Source organism: Pipistrellus hanaki (assembly GCF_964339955.1).
Source record: "Pipistrellus hanaki genome assembly, chromosome: 11".
Classification (NCBI taxonomy): domain Eukaryota; kingdom Metazoa; phylum Chordata; class Mammalia; order Chiroptera; family Vespertilionidae; genus Pipistrellus; species Pipistrellus hanaki.
The window spans coordinates 51,602,268-51,622,913 of record NC_140513.1 but is presented as its reverse complement, the minus strand read 5'-3'; the positions used below and the strand labels follow the sequence as shown (position 1 = coordinate 51,622,913).

Here is a 20,646-nt window from a genome sequence, read left to right as displayed (position 1 = left end):
CCCTGGGTGAAGGTCAGTCTACCTTCCAGTCATGCTCGCCTCTTTGGGAAATGCAAACTCATTTTATTGGGTCTTACATATATTGAAAAGAGTTTCTTAGTGAGTACATAAAATACTATTTCATGTGGTTCAACCTAATATTCCCATTACACCTGCAAACGTACTTCTCCCTCCTCAGTATAGTTTCATTTTCAGCCTGTCCCCCTAGAAGCTGTTTCTTCTGTTATGTTGTAGTTGCTGACATGCTGCTGTCTAATCATTGCTCTTATCCTCTCAGAGGGACCATACGTGCTTCCAAAGTAGGCAGCGTGTCTTCCATTCCTGCCTCATCCCTCATCCTTCTCTGTCAACACCTGGTGAAACACACACATATCAAACTTGCATAGCCCCACTTAGCACCTATGGATTTCACAGGAGCAAGTGAAATCTGGATATTTAAAAGTACGGCTAGTGTCGAAACCAGTTTGGCTCAGTGAATAGAGCATCGGTCTGCAGACTGAAAGGTCCCAGGTTCGATTCTGGTCAAGGGCATGTACCTTGGTTGCAGGTACATCCCCAATAGGGGGTGTGTAAGAGGCAGCTGATTGATGTTTCTCTCTCATTGATGTTTTTAACTCTCTATCCCTCTCCCTTCCTCTCTGTAAAAAATCAATAATATATATATATATTTAAAGTAAGGTTAGTGATGTAGATGCCTGTAGATCCGGGTCTCAACAGCAGCAGCAGTGACATTTGGACTAAGTAATTCTATGTCCTGGGTGTTGTCCTATTCATGGAAGGATGTTAGCAGCTCACCTCATCACCTTATCCACTAGATGCTAGGAGTGCCCCCTCCACACACACCCAAGTATGAGACCAGAAATGTCTCCAGACATGCCCCAATGTCCTTTGGGGGCACAAAATCACCCCGAGTTGAGAACTGCTCTAGACCCCATACCTTTGAGAGAGGCTCCATTGGTCTGATGCCGAGCAAAGCCAGGTACAGGTTTTCAGCATATTTGCTTATTTAAGGTTAAGGATTCTTTTATTGAGAAGAAAACTTAAAAAATATAAACTAAGCAGCAAGATCTAGAGCCTGAAAAAGCGAGGTCAGGCTGTCATGAAGGAGATGAGGCGGCAGCAGCCCCCGTCTGTGCTGTGAAGGTATGTTATGCTCTAACATCTCCATGCCTGGCTCACATGCAATTGTTTGTTTCCAGGTGGAGCTGGAGGTATACGACTTCTTCTTCGAAAGGAGCCTGCCCATGACCATCCACATCTCCGTCAGAACCTCAGACACAAACGCCCCGCGCGTGTCCTGGAACACAGGTGCAGCTCAGTGTAGGGTGTCAAGCAACCTAGCCCTGAAGGGAAGAAAGATAGTATATGGGTCAGGAGAGAAAGGCAGTTTTATTCCCATTTCACACATGAAGCAAACGGAACTCAGTCCAGTCCGGGCATCAGATCATTGGTTTCATTTTGTTTTTCCTTCTGGGAGGGTGAGAATCCAGGGTTCCCGAGTTCTTTCCTTGGCAGGAGATAAGCCAGGACAGCTTTCACCTGAAAGAGGCACAGAGTGACTGTGTGTGATACGGAGCTGTGGTTGGACTGAGAGAGAAAAAACTCAAATTGTTCAGAGGAATAGAAGGGAGACATACATTTGTCTTATTATTAAGCTGGGTTGCTTGGAAACCACAATATATAAAGAAGAGCTTATACTGCTTAATTTGTTTTAAAAGAAGGCTTTAGCTGAAACCGGTTTGGCTCAGTGGATAGAGCATCAGCCTGCGGACTGAAAGGTCCCAGGTTTGATTCTGGTCAAGGGCATGTACCAGTAGGGGGTGTGCAAGAGACAGCTGATCGGTGATTCTCTCTTATCGATGTTTCTAACTATCCCTCTCTCTCCCTCTTTGTAAAAAAATCAATAAAATATATTTAAAAAATAAAAATAAAAGAAGGCTTTACTCTGTCTCTCATTTCTAATTGAACTTACAGTGCAATGTATTGTATATATTTAGGTCAAATATAAATGTAGAATGTAAATGAAAATTTTATTCTTTCCCATTAATTCCATCAATAGTATTCAAAACATACTTATAAGCAGTGATGCTAGGTTCTGTTAAGGCAGTGGTTCTCAACCTTTCTAATGCCGTGACCCTTTAATACAGTTCCTCATGTGGTGACCCCCAACCATAAAATTATTTTCCTTGCCATTTCATAACTAATTTTGCTACTGTTATGAATTGTAATGTAAATATCTGTGTTTTTCGATGGTCTTAGGTAACCCTGCTAGCGGTTCTCAACCTATGGACAGATATTCACATTACGATATTTACACAGGTATTTACATTATGATTCATTAACAGTAGCAAAATTACAGTTATGAAGTAGCAACGAAAATAATTTTATGGTTGGGGGTCACCACAACATGAGGAACTATGTTAAAGGGTCCTGGCATTAGAAAGGTTGAGAACCACTGTGTTAAGGGTATAATATCTGTGTCTTATTTAAATCCTCTGGTGGCAGCTTGAATAAATCTTGGGTGTGTGTTTACATGTAGGTAATATATCTGTATGCACACGTGTTTGTCTGCATGTGAGTTTCAGTAGAGATGGATAACATTAGTTGAGTAGCCTTGATTTATAATTTTGACTCTGTGTCTCATCTACCTCTTTTAGAAGCATAATGAAAAGAAAAAAAGGAATTGGTGTCCTGTAGTTTAGTAGTTATAATCACATATTAAGTAGATTATTACATGAGTATAGAGACTTAATAGTCTGTATATTTATGTGTGATCTGTGAAGCCCAGGCTTGTTAAGAGAACTCCAAATCTGGTTTTGGCTATTCTGAACATTAGACTCCATTTTTTAAAGTAAAATTTTACTTATTATGAACTTATGTGTTCATTGTTTAAAAATTGGAAGATACAATGAATAAATAGTAAAAAAAATGAATAGAAATGAATGATCAAGAAAAAATGAATAATATAGTAATAAATGAATAAAATCATTTATTCAAAATCATTTATTACTTCATTGTACAGACATTGCTGCTGTTAATGTTTTGCTATATATACCTATAGTCTTCTTGCTTACTCTTTTGCTGTGTCCCTTGTGATGCCTTGTCCTGGGCCATACTGTACACTCTTGGTTTCAAAATTGTTATTACCAGTCACAGAGATTCTTTATATGTACCCCTCCCTTCCTTCCTCCCTCCCTTCTTTTCTTCCTTCCCTTAAATATGCTGTATTTCTTAGCTCAGGTTCCCTGGCAACAGCTGCTGAGGCAGGTTGCATGCACTTAATCCTACACTGAAAACAGGGGAAAATAGAAAAGGGAAAATCACGAGGAGGATGAAATACATTTACAGTATTTATTTTAAAAGTCTATATAAATGGACTTGTGCAGTTCAAACCCCTGTTGCTCAAGACTCAGCTTTACTTGTAAAAGTACTTCTGCCACTCGTGCCTACAAAACATTTGGATATGGCCTTTGGAAAAGTCCTTGTGGACATTTTGAGTTAGAGGTCACTGTGAGCATAACATCTGTTCTTTTCTTGGTGTTTATTTTCTGGCACTGTCATGTCTCTAAAGGATATGTCCCAAGGAGCCAATTGTATTTGGTGATAGTATTAAAAGTGAAAATATTTCTAAAAATAAAAGCTAACTTCCAGTTTCTTAAAAAAAAAAAATATATATATATATATATATATATATATATATATATATATATATTTCTTTATTGATTTCAGAGAGGAAGGGAGAGGGAGAGAGAGATAGAAACATCCATGATGAGAGAGAATCATTGATCGCTGCCTCCTGCATGTCCCCTATTGGGGATTAAGCTCACAACTCGGGCAAGTGCCCTTGGCGGGAATTGAACCTGGGACCCTTCAATTTGCTGGCCAACACTCTATCCACTGAGCCAAACCAGCTAGGGCTAACTTCCAGTTCCTTAAAAAGTGTTTGAAAATACAATTTCAGCTAGTTATGTGAGTGAAAATGCCTTAATTTCGTCCTAATGTATGCGTGTTGGCATGCCACAGAACACGTTTGTTTTGTCTTGCAGGTCTGAATCTCCTGGAAGGGCAGTCTCGGGCCATCACCTGGGAACAGTTTCAGGTTGTTGACAACGATGACATTCGTGCTGTACAGCTGGTCACCGTGGATGGCCTGCAGCACGGGCGGCTCACAATACGAGGTGAAGGATCAACCTTGGTAATCGAGCATAGAGCTGGAGAAGAAACTTCTCCAAAAGCAAATCGTATTTAATAGGGTGTATCTAGCATCTCTTGGGCCCCATTTCTAACTGAATTGTCATATCCCCCAAATCTAGAGATCTTGAAACATTTGTGCCTTAGTACTAATGTTTACATTAGTTTACAAGGGTGCCTTAGGCTCAGCTCATTATTTAAAGTTCAGATGCTGCCGAAACCGATTTGGCTCAGTGGTAGAGCATCGGTCTGCAGACTGAAAGGTTCCAGGTTTGATTCTGGTCAAGGGCATGTACGTTGGTTGCGGGCACATCCCCGGTAGGGGGTGTGCAAGAGGCGGCTGGTCGATGTTTCTCTCTCATTGACATTTCTAGCTCTCTATCCCTCTCCCTTCCTCTCTGTAAAAAATCAATAAAATATATTTAAAAAAATAAAATAAAAAATAAAGTTCAGATGCCTTATTGGACTCCTTCTAAATACACTCCTTAATTGATTGTCTCATCCCAGTAAGAAGACAAAATGTTTTCCTATCATTTCTCTGTCTCAGAGAAATGTTTTGAAAAACAGAAAAAATACTTTGGTAATCATTATATTATTATGATATTAGGAGAAATTACTATAGTTTAAAAGAAATGAATTTATAATTATAAGGATGGTAGCTAAGGTTAATGAGCCTAATAAGAATAATAGCCATACTTTATGATGATATAGTCCATTCCTGATAATAAGCGCAGAGGATTTAATTCAATTATCCTCTTAGTTTGCCTAATTATAAAGCAGAAAGAGAGCTCTTATTAATCATCATTTATGATAAGGGAATTCTGAAATCAGAAATAAAATGATAAATCCTCCTGTCTAATCCCAGGCCCGTGCCAGGTCAGCTTATAACTGAGTCTGCCAGTTAGGGGGGATGTTCGGCTGCGTGTAGGGAAACTCAATTACAGTGGCTTAAAAATTCATATTTTCCTCATGTGACAAGTTGTCCAGATGTAGACATTCCATATCCATGATGCCAGATGCTCTCTTTTCTTCTCTGTTGGTGCTCACAAGATGGCACCTATACTTCTAACATTGGGTCTGCATTTGAGGGAAGAAGAAAGAAAGAAAAAAGTTATGCCATCTTAGTTTGTTTCCTTCAACCACTTGTCCCAGGAGTTGGATACAGTGACTTTCACTTATATCTCCTATCCACTCACATGCTATCCCAGCATGCAGTAGATTCTAGGGACCCGATTTTTTAAACATGGTCCCATGCCATTCCAAATAGAACTAGGATCTTGGTACCGAGCAAGAAGCAGTCGGGGGCTATTGGGCAAGTAGCTTGCAGTGTCCACTATACTAGTGTTTAATCATGATTCCAGTGAAGTCTTTACCACAGACACATGGTATGGGGAGAGTAATGAGGCTCCTGCCATTAAGAATGGTAAATGTATATACAAAGTGAAGCAATGTTTATTAATTCTGTGAAATGAAGTAGAGAGAGAGAAGTAGCCTATAAGAAAATCATGTTCTGGGCTCAGAGGATATAGGAAGTAGTACTAATATTTATTAAGTATTTACTTTGTGCCAGATACGGTGCAAAATATTCTACATGCTTTATCTCATACTACTTTATAAAGTGAGGTACTGTTATTATTCTACTTTACATATGGGGAACTGAGTCTTAGAGAAGTCAATCTGTCTAAGGTCATGTATCTAGAAAGTGGCAGAACTGGGATCTGAACCTTGGCCATTTGATACCAGAGCTTTTGCTCTTGGTCAATAAACCAGTGCTTCTCAAATTTTAGCATTTAGTGGACTCTTGGAGGGTTTGATAAAGCACATAATGCTGGGCCCACCTCCAGGATTTCTATTTCAGTAGGTCTAGGATAGGGCCTAAAAATGTGCATTTCTAACAGATGGTGCTGATGCTGCTGGTTTGAGACCACACCTGTAAGAAGTTCTGCCGTGTAGGTTGATAATAATGAGTGAAACAATAATTAACATTTATTGTCGGCTTACTTTTGTTTATGTTCTCCCATCCATACTAGGGGCTATGAGGTAGGTGTTATTTCTGCTTTATAGATGAGTCTCAAATAAATCAAATACCTTGCCCAATCTACACAGCTAATAGTTGTTACAACCAGTGTTCAAAACCTGATTTGTGGAGGTGGTTTCTCCCAAAGAGGAGAGTATCAGCTGCACCCCTTTCCTCAGTGCCCGTTTGCCTAGTGCAGTGTTCCCTGTAAGGCCTGCCTTTGAGCCCCTCCCTCAGTCGGTGCCATCTCTGCTCTCTCCTCCAGGGGGGAAAGGCTTCCTCTTCACCGTGGCTGACCTGCAGGCTGGAGTTGTTCGCTATCATCACGATGACAGCGACTCCACCAAAGACTTTGTGGTCTTTAGGATATTCGATGGTCATCACAGCATCCGCTATAAGTTTCCCATCAACATTCTGCCCAAAGATGACAGTCCCCCGTTCCTCATCAATAATGTTATTATTGAACTGGAGGAGGGCCAGACCATACTGATCCAGGGGTCCATGCTGAGAGCTTCAGACATGGATTCCAGTGATGACTACATCTTCTTTAACGTCACGGGACCCCCTCAGGCTGGAGAGATCATGAAGAAGCCAGGGCCAGGACTGATAGGTAAGTTCTGGGCAGTTAAGATATGTGTGTGAAGATGGATGTCAGTTTATGAAGTGAGATACTATTATTATTCCCATTTTATAGATGGGAAGCCTGAGACTTAGAGACTTGAAGTTGATTCATTCAAGGGTGGACATCTAGAAAGTCCCAGAGCTGTGCCTGAAAGTAACCATTTCACTTGGAAAAATTAAGTCAGCCAAGTTCAGTGATAGAACAAATAAGTTTGAAGAGAGATGCTTGACTTATTGTAGATTATTGATAAAGTAATTTCATGAATAGCATTTCCTTATATTTTGTTAGAATAATTTCATAGTAACTATTTCTTAAAATAGTCAGGAGCGTCAAAATAGGGATCAAGTAGTGTTTCTTAAGACAATGTTTCTTAAAAATACTTTTCTAATGCAAATTTATCAACATATGTTAAGACATATGTAACAACTTTAATTTTCCTGCTTTATTATTTATAAGTTTTTATGAAGAGTCCTTGGGTACATACAACATGATATGCAGAGAAGACTTGAGATAAGTCCAATATCTTTATACCCAAACACTTGTAGTTGGTTACAAAAATACTTGGTGTTTTGTGGACCCAATAGGCTATCCTGTCCCCGGCTTCCTTCAGAGGGACCTGTTCAATGGCATCATTTACTATCGTCACTTTGGTGGAGAAATCTTTGAAGATTCGTTTGAATTTGTCCTTTGGGACAGCCATGAACCTCCAAATCTCTCAGTGCCACAGGTAAGAGGCCATTCTGAGCACTTCTCAAAGCCTTGTCTGCAGATATCAGTTCTGGGGAGATGTTATTAGGAACTACATGAAAATAGGTCTCAAGGTTCAAAGACTGAGAAGCAATGGAGTAAGCAAAAGTAAGTCAATTCCTTTGTAACATCACTTCTCTACCATTTACTTTTCCAATGAGTTCTGCAAATTTTTGTGAGTGATATTTCCAGCACCTTTATACAGGACACCTCACAAAATTTGCTGTCCTCATATCACTCAGGAAAACACTGGCATTTTATGTGTTGTAGTTCAAGTATAGGCTTTGAAGTTCGGCTGCCTATGTTTCTGTCTTGCATCGACACAATTATCTGCTTGATCTGCGGTTCAGTTTCCTCATCTGTAAAACAGGGACTAATACAACTTCCTTATAGAATGATTGTGAGAGCAAGTAATATATATAAAGTACTGCGAACTTTCTGGCACATGGTAAGCACTCAATAGATAAATTAGCTATTATCTATTGCTGCTTTTGAAGAACTAAGAGTTTTACTACAACTCAAGGATATTATTTAAATTCACAGAATGCAGAAATAATTGTAAAAAGGCATTCTCATATAAAAATTACAGAGATTGCTGAAACCGGTTTGGCTCAGTGGATAGAGCATCGGCTTGCGAACTGAAGGGTCCCAGGTTCGATTCTGGTCAAGGGCATGTACCTTGGTTGCGGGCACATCCCCAGTGGGGGGTGTGCAAGAGGCAGCTGATCGATGATTCTCTATCATCGATGTTTCTAACTCTCTATCTCTCTCTCTTCCTCTCTGTAAAAAAAAAAATCAATAAAATATATTTTAAAAAATTACAGAGATGGAATTAATATAGTATATGGACAAATGTAAGAAGATAAACTCTGCAAGGAGAGGGTGACTAGTGGTTGGAGTGAAAAAAGGAGAGCTCAATATAAGTGATCACCTACTACATATCATTTATTTTTTTAGGCATTTTATCCCTATTATCTTGGAAGGTAGTATATTCAGGGTTCTAAGCAAATCTTGAGTCAGTTCTGGAATGGCTATTTACCACCTCTGTCCCTATTGGCCAATGCATAGATGATTGAGCTATTCATCTGTTTGCTTAGTTAAAGGTAACCAAAGAAAATGATCAGGAAGAATGATGTCTGAGAGCCCAGAAACTGAAGGAAGTAGGTGGTCCCTATTAAGAAAAATTGGAGAAAAGAAAATTCTCAATTTAACTGCTTATTAACTCCTTTACAAATAACAGTCCCTTCTTTCCTTGTGTTATTCTATTTCTAGATTACATTTTGCTTGAGACCTTGTTGATTTGCTAATCCTAAATTATAACTATCCATAGGATTTATTTCTAAATAATTTGTTGCAACTATTCAAACTGAGCTTTGTTTTCAACTGGAATATCATATCACTTTCAGCAGACTATATGCCTTTTAAAAAACAGAAAGTTAGGGTCTGCTTTTTTCTTTTCTTCTATTATATATTTTATAGATTATATTTTCTTTCTATCATATTTAATTTCAAGTGTAAATGTTAGATCCCTTTATAATGAGGACCAGAGTAATAAAAACTTTACTCAAATAAAATTATTTCTAAATCTTGGAAAATAAGTCAGACTAATTACTGTAAGATCCAGTTATGAGATTATTTCTTTGGATAGATGGATGGGTTTCTAAAAAAGGAGTCATAATTACATTTATATCTGCATTCAGCTTATTAATCTACTAGAGGCCTGGCACACAAATTTGTGGGTGGATGGAGTCCCTTGTCCTGGTTGACGATTGGGGCTGATCAGAGCCAATGTGGGCTGGCTGTGGAGGAACCATGGAGGTTGGCCTTGGCCGGCCAGTCGGGGAGGGACTGTGGGAATGCTCCAGGGCATGTCTGGCCTTTCTCGCCCAGTTCCAATCGGCTGCACCCCAGCAGCAAGCTAACCTACTGGTCAGAGCATCTGCTCCCTGGTGGTCAGTGTGCATCATAGCAACTGGTCAAGCAGTCGACCAAACATTTGACTAATCAGTCAGACACTTAGCATATTAGGCTTTTAAATATATAGATGTTGAGGGAGAGGGAGAGAAAACTTATAAATTACTCTATATTCATGCACCATTTATTGTTTGGCTCCTAAATATTCTCCAACTCAGCCTTATGTACTCACCTCTCTACTTGTCACCTCTACATGTATATCTCACCAGCATTTTAAAAACACCATGTCCACAGGTATATTTCCCCCAAGCTTGCACAAAACCACTGTAACTAGAATCTCTGAAGTCATCCCTAATCCCTTCTCTCTATAATATCTGAATAACTAATTAGTCAGCAAATCTAACTAAATCTACCAGATAAATTTCTCTCATCTGTCTATACTTCCCCGCCCATTGCCACTGCTTTAGTCCCAACCTTCATCTTTTTGGACTAGATTAACCTCAGAATCCCTCACAGGGTCTCTTGAAGAATAGATCAGCAACATCCTTATAACTGAGGACAGTTAAAATCCACTGATTTAGTAACTTTGTATTAAATATAATTTATCTAGTATCTGTTAATGAAAAAAACCCATTGAAACCTGTAAAGAATTTTTTGTGAGTTTATTTGAGCCTTACTGTCGACATATCCCGGGAAGCAGAACCTCAACGGATTGAGATAATGCTCCAAAGAATGGCAGGTTACAATTCTCTATTTATACACTGAAATCAAAGGAGGAACATAGGTGGGTTACATGAAATTCATTGGTGATGGAGTGAGGAGGTGGGAGAAAGCAAAGCGGTGGGAAACCCCTGGGATTGGATAAAAAGTAAAATGATTGGCGTGTACTCAGGTGAGTGCAGAAACAATTAACATGATGACGAAGGAATCGAGGCATCTGTCCTGGTGCTCACCACATTTAGTTGTGCCCCAGGGGCTCCGGAAAAAGGGAAGTTACAAGTTACCCAGACATCTCACAGATATGTTATCTTAGAGGCAAAAAGGCAAATGGGCTCAATAAAAAGATCAAAGTTAATCTTTGTCTGAGAAAATATCTGGGACATGACTACCTACTATAACCTGTTAGATATTTAATTTTCAAATAATCTTTTGTGGTTATCTTAGGTCTCTGGGTTTGCAAGACTGCTACGTAGGCCTTCCCTGAACTTGTCAGGTTAGCATATGGCTCTTTTCTTTCACATATCCATTCCCCCAGTTCTCCCTCTTCTAATATGTGGCAGTACCAGCTCACTTCCTCTCCAGACACGGATCCTCTCTTCTGGAAAGTCTTCTCTGGTGCCCTCATTCCACAGTTCCCCCATGCTGGTCCTTTTATGTAGCTAATCCAATGGCAAATCGCTATAATGTGAGGCTATTCTTTGTTTTATTGGATAAACTGTGAGCTAATTAATGACAGGAATCCTAAATTATTCATCTGTGTCTTCAGGCCTTGGTACTGGGCTCAGAGTCGAACCTCAAAAATTGTTCTGGTTCTTTCAACTTTTTTTAAAAGTAGGAAGAAATAAGAAAACTGAAATGTCTTGTAAGAACTAGGGAGGTAGTGAGATGAAGAGGTAGTAAGTGCAAAGTTTAATTCTCCAGAGTTTCCAGGAATTAGTGTGTGCACTACAACAGAACAACTATTGTAGGTGTGTGTGCTGGTGAGAACTTTTGTGTTGTAAAACCCTGATACCTTCATTAAAAAGTCCAAATTTTAAGGGACTTAAATGATGATCTAGTCTATTTGACGATTGCATCTTCAATTTGGACAACTATCTAATCATGCCCTACATATAAAATTGTATTTAAAGTATTTTTAAAAATTGTAACTTTCAGCTGTTCAACTAAAGGTCCAGATAAGATGGTTACTTAATGGGAGCTTTTGTGATCGGTAGGTCCCATGGTCACTGAAGGTTACCGTGGTTTCCGGCGTATAAGAAGACCCCCTAATTTTACAGTTAAAACATAGGTTTAGGCCTATATTCGCTGTATAAGACTACCCCCCACTTCCGAGGCAATACCAGTTCTTTTTTTAATAGACTGCCTCTCTGACTCTGGCCAATCTGAGCAGGCTTTTTACTAGAACACAGTGTAGCTTCGGGTACAGAACATGTATAATTTGCATGCATAAAAAGCCTGCTCAGATGGGCCAGAGTCAGAGAGGCGGTCTATTTAAAAAAGAACTGGTGTTGCCTCGGAAGTGGGGGGTAGTCTTATACAGCGAATATAGGCCTAAACCTAGGTTTTAACTGTAAAATTAGGGGGTCGTCTTATATGCCGGAAAATACGGTAAGTTAAACTCAGATGATTGCTTAGGCCACATGTTAAAACTCCTCCTTTGATGGAAGCAGAAACCAAGCATCTCCTCAGGTGAGAAACAATTTAATAAAAACAGGGATGCTCCTTAACTCCTTTCATGCTTCCTCACTGGATACTCCTGCTCAGAGATCTACCTGTGCATCAACAAGGCGCTCACACATCAGCAAGAAACCCCTCCCTCTTCCTATCTTGGTTGTCATGACTGTCATCAAATAAAGCCTCATGCTCTCAATTTGCTTTTTTTTTTTTTAATTGTTTGAAGTATTACAAATAGTGGTACCTATGTCTCATTCCACCTCCCCATTAACCTCCCCCTGTCTCCCCTAACCTCCAGCACATGCCCTCACTTGCCCCTACTCCCAGTGTCTTGTATTCATTGTTTATGCTAATATACATGCCTACAAGTCCTTCAGTTGATCTCTTACAGCCCCCCCCCCCTCCTGCCCCCACCTCTCCTGCCATCCCACTGTAGTTTGGCAGTCTGTTCAATGCTTCAATTAGCTTTTTAAAAATATTTCCTTCTTTATCCTTCTCAGCTTTATAGGGTTTAAGCCTCAGGAGATTTTAACCAGGAGAGAATAAGGTTGGGAGTAAGATGAAAAATGCAAAATAAGGAAAGAAGAGAGAAACAGAAAGATGACTAAGAAATAACAGCAGATACCCCAAAGGCCTGAGGGTGAAGTGGAAGGGAGCAATGAACTGAGGCCAGAGGAGAGGGGCACCCAGCCTGTGAGCATTCAGAAGAAGTCAAACCTGAAAGTGGGGCGGGCCAAACGCTTTGGAAGTAGTTCCTGGGGGCAAAAAGGAGCACAGGATAAACTCAAAGGAAGCTGTAAGGTAAATAATCAGGCAGGAATCAAAGGTCAGGGCGAAGAAAGGATCCATGTCAACAAGGGAGAGATATCCACTCACAAAAATATCATATTATGAACACTGAGGGTCAAGGTTAGGCTTTGTCACTCTGTGGACTGACTTGTCACTTTGTATTCTGATTCCCTGTCAGTCTGTCTCTGGGTGCCTGTGACCATAAGTAGACTGGAGGCACGCAGGGGACCCCAACAAGTGAGAGCCCCACCATTGGGCTGGGCATTGCTTTCCCACTGTTGGGGAATGGCTATTTAATAACGTCTTTGTCACAACCAAATTTCAGTAAAATGTAAATGGTTCATTTCTCTATGGAGTTTGTTCAAATAGGATTTTTCTCATCCACAGACACACACACACAGAGTAATTGTTTAAACATGCATCAATATGTAGTAAAGACACAGCAACCTAGGCGATCATAAAGCATGTTGAAAAATGTGCCTACCAAGAATTACTACAGGAGTATAAAAAAGCATGCCTTGTACATTCTTTTCACACAAAGAACACATTGGAGACTAAATTAGCATAGAAAATGGTCTCTTTGAAGGCACAATAACTATTGTTTCCTTATTAAATCCAGTTTTTCAATTAAGTGCAGCCTCACTGATCCATGCTGTGGCTGGGAAGCCCCACAGAGAATTTCTGAACTTTGTAGATTAGCAAGAAACTATAATTTGGGGGGAGGGGGAAGGGATTGTGACATCGACTCCAGGAGACTGGAGAAATAACTGTCATCGTGTTTATTTATTTTGATAACTGCCTTTAGTTTTTAATTATTGAAATGCTCCATAATGGAGCAGCACATATGCTGTAGGCTTTTGTAAGAGCAATGAAGAATGGAGACAAGGAATTAACTTATTGAACACCTACTACCGAGTACTCACTGTGTTACTAGCTATCTCATTTGATCCTGACAGCACTTCACTACAATAGCCGTTGTTATCATTCCCAATGGGAGAGAAAAACGGATCCCAGAGGGGCTCACTGATTTGCCTCAGGGGGCACAGCTTGCACAGCTAATGTCCCAGTATTTTCCATATTGTAGTTTTTTTTCTTTTCTTTGTATGTCAATTTAAAAAGGAAGTCACTTTATTTTCAAATTGGCTGTTGTGAATACTATTATTATAGACAAAATTGGCATTGCTGCTGGCTGGTGTTGCTCAGTGGTTGAGCGTCCACCCATGAACCAAGTGGTCACCAGTTTGATCCCCAGCTGGGAGCATGTAGGAGACAGTCGATTGATATTTCTATCATCTATCCCTCTCCTTTCTTCTCTCTAAAATAAAGAAAAAAAGATATTTTTAAAAATTGCATTGCAGATCTGTGCTTCAATGACGATATTAAATTTATTAAAATAAAGTTGTTAAAATATTAAAAGAAATAAAAACCAGGATAAGGAACCCACGACAACAAGCAAATGTACCATTGCAAGAGAGAATAAGTAATTGCTTCCTCACAACCAGCCATGGATTATTATAAGAAAATGTGATAAGAAAAGCTGTTCAGCTGCCCAGCTAGCATGGCTCAGTGGTTGAGGGTCAACATAAGCCTGGGTTGAGAGCTTGATCCCTGGTGTAGGGCATTGGAGGGGCAGCCAATCAGTGATTCTCATCATTGATGTTTCTATCTTTCTCTCTCTTCCTTTCTCTCTGAAATCAGTAAAAAAATATTTTTAAAAGAAGCTGTGGAGCAAACTCTCCATGCCCCCTAGCAGGATCCAGACCTGTGAATGTGCTTTAAGAATTCTTAAAATCACAAACAGGACATATTGACTCATTCAGCTAGAAAACACTGATGAAGTGCTTTCTACCTACAAAATACTGTGCCAGATGTAGAGCTACAGCGGTGAACAGAATATTTATTGAGCACCTACTATGTGTGAGACATTTTTATCTACATAGTGGTCTTTTTTTATTTTTATTTTATTTTATTGATTTTACACAGAGAGGAATTGAGAGGGACAGAGAGTTAGAAAAGTCGATGAGAGAGAAACACTGACCAGCTGCCTCTTGCACACCCCCCACTAGGGATGTGCCCACAACCAAGGTACATGCCCTTGACCAGAATCAAACCAGGGACCTTTCAGTCCGCAGGCCAACGCTCTATCCACTGAGCCAAACCAGTCCCGGCTACATAGTGGATTTTGATCCTCATAACAAATCTGTGAGGCTGTTGTCATTATGCTTAACTTACATATAAGAAAATGGACATTTGGAAAAGTTTAGTGACTTGTTCAAGATCAATAGCTGCTAAGTGGCATACGTAAACCTTTAACAGCCTGTTCACTGCCAAATTCCATGTGGTTTGTACTATTCTATGACCCTCCTCTTAGGGAACCTTCAGTCTAGGAGAGACTGTGTGTGAACTACTGACTAATGATATAAGACTTAAAATAATAATGTTTCTCAAGGAACAAACAAATTTAGGAACAATTAATTCTAACTGAGAAATTGGGGAATGTTCCAAGAAGAGCCTTTAAGTGCAAGAAAAACTCAGGTTGCTGGAGAAAGCAGGAAATAAGAATTCCAAGTTGAAGAAACAGCATAACTCAAAGTCTAGGACCCAGACCTTTGTGTGCAGCTGGAGTGCTGGCTTACCGTTGAAAGTAGTAGCAGATAAAGTGGAAAAATAGGGTGTGCAAACTGTGTGTGTGTGTGTGCGTGGGGGTGTTATATATCCTTTTCAAAACTAGTGTTAAAAGTAATAAATAAATAAAAACCCCAAAACATAATATTGGCAAAAAATCACTACAAAATCAAAACCAAACTGTAGAGGCTCTTAGATGCCATGCTAAGGAGTTTGAATAAGGCTGCCCCTCCTGGGTGGTTGTTAAGACTGAGGAAGGGAATAACCTGATTTGATTTGTATCTTTTAAAAGATAACACTAGAGGTATATAAGTCTAGATTAGCTACTGCATTTGGGGCCAGCAGAAAGCTCTTGCAATAATGTGGGGAAGAAATTATGAGAGCTAGAGCTAGCCCAGTAACAGTAGGAATGACAGCGGGGGTGGGAGTGGAGTGTGGTCAGTGTATAGGAATTTTATAAGTAGAGACTCTGGGAGGTGTTTTATACATGTGTGGAGAGAAAATGAGGAGCCAAATTTTCTGTCACGGTTTCTAGAATCTGAGTAAGGGAGGTAAAAAATGCACAGGTGGGTGTTGGAAGGGAGATGCAGAAATACCCATTCTATATAGCACTCATGAACGATTACCTATAATTGTGATAATTACATCCTTAAAATGTAGTATCGAATGGGTTGGAGAATGTTCCATTTTTGGTTCACATTCTTAATACCTCCTAAATCATTTCAATGAAAGTCTATTATAATTGTAAGTTTTCCAAAATCACCATAATAGGTGATTGTGGGGATGTTTTCTTTGGTGTCTTTTTTGGTACCTTACATTAATGGTACAGATCGTTTCTTTTCAGGTGGTGACAATTCATATCACTCCAGTGGATGACCAGCTTCCAAAAGAGGCTCCTGGAGTTTCTCGGCATCTGGTTGTCAAGGAAACGGAGGTGGCCTATCTAACTAAGAAGCATCTGCATTTCATAGATACGGAATCGTATGACAGGGAGCTGGTCTATACAATAACAACTCCTCCATTTTTCTCTTTCAGTCACAGGTATCTATGAAAGGTCATTGGTAGAGGGTTGTGTTCTAGGACTGGAGAGTCCAAAAGGTCAATATATGGTGCTGAGGTTCAATTGCTTTCTTGTCAGACATGAACATACATTCCATTCAGCATTTACTCTAATCTCAGACTTATACCCCCCTTCCAAAGCTGTATTAATGGATAAGTGACCTGCATCTTGTAGTGTCTTCAGCTTAGCTGCCCTAAAAACAGTTTTTAATCCCCTTTTCTAAAGAGAATGCTACTTTTTTCTTTTTAGTAAAATGTATTGAGTCTCTACTGCATTATTTTTAGGTATTTATTGCAGGCCACAAAATGGTCATATGCTATAATGCCAATCCAAGGAAGTAACATGAATATACCTTAGCCGGTGTCATGTACATGATAGCAAGGAAACATTTTTAGGATGAGAATAATGATTCTCTTTCACGATGTCAAGCAGAAAATATTGTACGTATTTTTTTTTTTTTTTGCAACAGTGATGAAAATAGCATTGATGAGATTACACTGAAGGCTAGCACCCCTAACATAAAGAGAATATAAAGATGGAATATTTTATTTCTTCCTACAATGAGCTCTTTTAGTTTTTTTAAAAAACTTGGTAGTTGGCTATTTGACTTAATTTTCATAACTTGAAAAATGAGCTGATGTGTTTAATATTTCTCTTTAGACACTTGGACGCTGGAAAATTATTCATGGTGGATAGCATACCAAAGCTAACCAAGAATCCTGCAGCTCAGGACTTGAAGTCATTCACTCAGGTGGGATGCTGTGCTACAATGCTGAAAAACATGATGGAAGGAAGTATCCTCGGAGAAGTCATGGTTTTTCTTGTATTGCCCTTGAGAATGATGGCCTTTGACGTCTGTTACCGGTGCTTGATGTCTTTATCCTTTCTGCTTGCGCATTTACGTTAAGCACGCAACATCTACTTGACAGTGCTTGATCAGGCTGGATATGATTTCACAATCTTGTAACTCACTACAGACTTTTGCATTGTGTTGCCAGCAGGGATCAGGCACATATGTTTTTATTCCACTAAATTCAGTTTATTTAATATCCTGACGTATTAGTGTACTAGAGCTGCCATATCAAAGTAACACAACCAGGATGGCTTAAAAGAACTGTGAGTTATTGTTTCAGAGTTTGAGGCTAGAAGCCTCAAATCAGGGTGTTGGCAGGGCCATCCTCTCTGAAACCCTGTAAGGGAATCCTTCATTTCCTCTTCCTCGCTTCTGGTGGTTTGTGGGCTTTCTGTGATATGACTTGGTTTGTAGATACATTGCTCCAACCTCTGCCTGTCATCCCAGGGCTATCTTCTTCCTGATTGTCTCTCTTCTCTTCTTGTAAGTTTATCAGTTATGTTAGATTAAAGGCACACTGTACTCCACTATGACCTCACCTTGATTAATTACATCTGCAACAACCTATTCCCAAATAGAGCCACATTCCGAGGTTCCAGGGATTAGGTCTTCAGAGGAAGGGAGAGGGATAGAGAGTCAGAAACATCTATGAGAGAGAAACACGGATCAGCTGCCTCCTGCACACTCCCTACTGAGTATGTGCCCACAACCAAGGTACATGCCCTGGACCGGAATTGAACCTGGAACCTTTCAGTGTGCAGGATGATGCTCTATCTTCTGAGCCAAACCATTCAGGGCTCAACATACCTTTTGAGGGACACAATTCAACCAGAACATCTACTAGTTTCCAAAATTTTTATTAGTCTTCTTTCTACTCCTGTGGACTCTTCTGAAGACCTACAAGGGTAATAAGTGTACAGACCGCAGCTCTAGCTATAGTTTGGGTCCAATTATGCCTATCTCCCTGTAGTTAGATGCTGTAAATGCGTATGTCAAACCTATCTGGTAAGAACTGTTATTTTATCATTTCATTTATTTTACAGATAAGGAAAAAGAGGTCTTGCAAGTGTCAGCAGCTTGACCAATGTCATGCAGCTACTTGAACTGGTAGAGCTCTACTTGTGGCGAAGCTGTTAACATTCAAGTGTCCTGTCTTTTACAGAGCTGACTGGCTCTAAGCACTTGATATATTTACCTACTTTCTTTGCCCCTTTTCCACCTGATTTTTAGAAAATGTCATTTATAAAGTGGACTTTTATGAAATGCTCAAATCGATGACGGTGGCATTTACAATATTTCATGCCCTTATCAGGATGGTTCTCTGAGACCTAGTTCTCTAAAAGTCTCTAATCCTTGCAAATTGGCATCCATGTGTCCATCTCGGTTTACTTTGTAGGATGCTGTGAACTACAGGAAAGTGGCCTACATGCCGCCCATGAGTGACATAGGCCCCCACCTAAAACACGTCCAGTTCACGTTTTCCATCAGTAACCAGCATGGTGGGGCTTTGCATGGGATCTGCTTTAACATCACTCTTCTCCCAGTGGACAACCAAGTTCCGGAGGTATGTGCAGTGAGTGCTATGAAGGACGATGATGAGGGAGGGCCTAAGGAAAGCCTTTAAGAGTTATCGGAAGTGCTAACTCCCCTTCAGGCATTTTTAAAATAACTATTTTATGTTACAGTGTAGGAAAAAGCATGGGGAGGGGAGCCCTTCACCTCCCACAGGACTTTTTGTCTAAAAGGTGCGATTTTTCCAGTTGCTGGATTTGGCATTATTTTCAAAGCTTTATCAAAATCTCTTTCATTTGCTTCTCTTTCTGCTGAGTTTCACGTGTTGATCAGGGGAAGGGGATTAAATTATGGGTCTCTTAGCAACCAGAAGGGCTTATTTGCTCTCACCGCAGGCCAGCTATACTACTCTGTAATCTACAGAAGCTTTTAATTTTCCAAAATGAATTAAGATGGGCCCTTCCATTCTATTCAGTCCTACTCCCCAACCTTTACGCAGCTCTAAAGCACTGGGGTCTCCTATGGAAACTGACTGTAAAGGCAATGCCACTTTGTGTGTCTTATCTGAGAAGTTGGGGTTCATACTGAGTTTGTTCCATACCCCGCCTCCTCCCCATCAGAGTGCTGGGCTTAATTAGTGTTGCTATTCCTGGGCTCATTTTCCCTCTAAGAAGCTGAAAGACAAAGTAGGATTGCCCATTCATTAGGAACTCGAGGAGACTAGAATCTACACATGTCTCATTCCTGAAGGTTCCTTCACAGGTAGCTACCTGGAAGATAGCCAGGAAAGCACTGATGTTCCCTTTCTTGCTCCCTTCTCACCATCTCTTATACCAGCCCACAGTTGTGGTGCAGATGGTTCACCCTGAGGGACTAAGGGGCTTACCTAACCCACAGAACTTGGGTAAAAAACAGTATTTTTGAAAAATGAATTGCCAACACTTAATCATCAGGAGGTTTCTTATCAAGTCTCGATTTCTGGATTCCATTGAAAATTTGGAAGCTCTGGCAACACTGAGCTTCATGCCTCATAGCAACAGGGGGGAAAGGCGTGTTCTCCAGCCCCCAAAGTCCCACTCAACTCAGCACAGCCATTTAAATTGCCAGCGTGATCTTGTAATTTTTCATAGAAGATGCATCAAGGAACCCAGACAAAATAATCTAAACTCTGTTCTGTGATTCTTTCTCTGTCAGAAACCAGATCATATTCCTGTGGAGAAAATAGTTTAGAAAAAACAGTTAATTTGATTAGATTTTATCCACACCATCCTCTTCTTTATGAGATAGATGCCTGAAATAGTCTGACATCTAAAGAAGGTACAACTGTTCTTGAACTATTATGGGGAAACACTCATTTATGCAAAAGTATCTTTTATGCAAAAGTATCTTTCCCGGAAAAAGATGATCTGTGGGGAAAGCCAAGAAGGCAGTGAGCAGGTACCTACTTCATTTGAAGGCTAATTGAATAGTTATGAGGACTTGGAGCTAACATGACATGGTGGCTTCTTTTGTCTACGGGACAAATGAAATAGTATCCATGAGACCTGAGAATAGTAGAAATAAAGAGTTAGTTTCAGTGAAATCAGTCACAGGATTAGTTTCCTGATTTCAAATATCCACATTGCACTGGGCTGAATGATAACCACTAGGGATCTTGACTCCATGCTAACCTAAGCCCCAGAGCCAAAGCAATGATAATGAGTGGGGGGCAAATTAGCCTTGTGCTTTCATGTTTTAAAAGTTGTTCTATATATGTATGATACTAAAAAATCATCTCTATCAAAGTGTATTCCTTGGGATATTGTGCAATGTAATGCAGGAAATAATGTTTCAAAGATAATACTCCTTTCACAACAAGAGCTCTACTTATTTCTTTCTCCTACAAACAGTGGAAATGTAGGCTTGGCAAAATGAGAGTAAGG

General features: G+C 39.9%; 1 protein-coding gene across 1 annotated transcript in view; it reads left to right on the top strand.

Moving 5' to 3' along the window:
* The window catches only part of FREM1 (FRAS1 related extracellular matrix 1), a 121,018-nt gene that overhangs the window by 15,891 nt on the left and 84,481 nt on the right, over positions 1 to 20,646 (top strand). Inside the window, exons 6-12 of the mRNA XM_084898220.1 lie at positions 1,200 to 1,308; positions 4,047 to 4,178; positions 6,474 to 6,818; positions 7,415 to 7,557; positions 16,144 to 16,340; positions 17,020 to 17,110; positions 18,609 to 18,776. Coding sequence (XP_084754346.1) covers positions 1,200 to 1,308; positions 4,047 to 4,178; positions 6,474 to 6,818; positions 7,415 to 7,557; positions 16,144 to 16,340; positions 17,020 to 17,110; positions 18,609 to 18,776 — 1,185 coding nt within the window. The remainder of the gene's footprint in view (positions 1 to 1,199; positions 1,309 to 4,046; positions 4,179 to 6,473; positions 6,819 to 7,414; positions 7,558 to 16,143; positions 16,341 to 17,019; positions 17,111 to 18,608; positions 18,777 to 20,646) is intronic.